This window comes from Annulohypoxylon maeteangense, assembly GCF_022496945.1.
Source record: "Annulohypoxylon maeteangense strain CBS 123835 unplaced genomic scaffold GGS22scaffold_15, whole genome shotgun sequence".
Taxonomy (NCBI): Eukaryota; Fungi; Ascomycota; class Sordariomycetes; order Xylariales; family Hypoxylaceae; genus Annulohypoxylon; species Annulohypoxylon maeteangense.
The window spans coordinates 1,001,356-1,002,418 of NW_025953262.1; the positions used below are offsets into that span (position 1 = coordinate 1,001,356).

At 41.4% G+C, this 1,063-nt stretch overlaps 1 protein-coding gene across 1 annotated transcript; it reads left to right on the top strand.

Annotated features, from left to right (window-relative positions):
• Window positions 1-308: 308 nt before the first annotated feature.
• On the top strand, window positions 309-776 carry GGS22DRAFT_191263 (uncharacterized protein; the record flags this gene model as incomplete). The annotated part of the gene is made up of 1 exon (XM_047965091.1): window positions 309-776. The coding sequence occupies one exon, from the start codon at window positions 309-311 to the stop codon at window positions 774-776; it is 468 nt and encodes a 155-aa protein (XP_047816506.1).
• Between the last annotated feature and the right edge of the window lie 287 nt (window positions 777-1,063).

Genomic DNA, 1,063 nt, shown 5'->3' on the forward strand with positions numbered 1-1,063 from the left:
GCTATCTGATACCGAGCTGAAAGCTTTGGTACGTCATCACTGTAGATTGATGCCCTGGCGGATGGAAGGCTATGTTCGGCATCGACAGCCTCAACACTTGTAGTTTACTAGAGGGAGATTAAAATGACGACTGAGAGGTTGAGGCTAGCGTGAAGATGCAAATATAAATATGTCGCCAATTCTTGTGATACCTAGTAATATTCACTTTTAATTATCAAACAACTTCATCTCTTATACATACCTATCTGCCAAATATCCACATATCTAGAATAAAGCATCTAGAAGAAAACGTGCAACAATCCGGCAGCATGTGGTGTTTCGGAGTGAGTATTCCTAATCCTATATACCAAATATACGGAAGTGGATCGTCGCTAACAGGACTTCGGGTCTTTCAGTCAAAGAAGAATCGCCTTACAAAGGCCGAGCCTCCTAAGATCCCCAAAATCGTGAAACTAGATCCACAGCCGAAGAAACCCACAACTACTAGATACGGAGGGGGGACCTCGGGAGGTTACGGCGGAACCTATACCAGTAGCACGACAAGCTATAATGGAGGATACGTCGGAGGATATACCGACGGATATGGCGCAGGGTGCAGCGGAGGGCATCACGGAGGGCACCACGGCTCAAGCGGAGGCGGAGGCGGAGGAGGACATAGTGGTGGAAGTAGCAGCGGCGGAGGCTACAGTGGAGGCGGCGATAGCGGAGGTTATAGTGGAGGTGGTGATAGCGGGGGCAGCAGTGGAGGCGGAGACAGCGGAGGTGGTGGATGTTAAACATATGAATTGTTATGTTCTAATATTCTGTTGGTTGAAATTAAATAATTCCCTTGTTTGTATATAGGTAGTTAATCGGACAGCGGACCATAAGAACAAATCTGCTAACCCGCTAATTTAATTAATGTATTAAAAAGTATATTATATAAATATAATGTACGACAAAAATATACTATGTTTCGTAATTTAAGGATTAAAAAGCTTATAAATTATAATACGTATAAGTAAATATTTATTAAATAAATATAATAAGTTTTTTTATTTTTATAAAAATATTAAAAAAATAA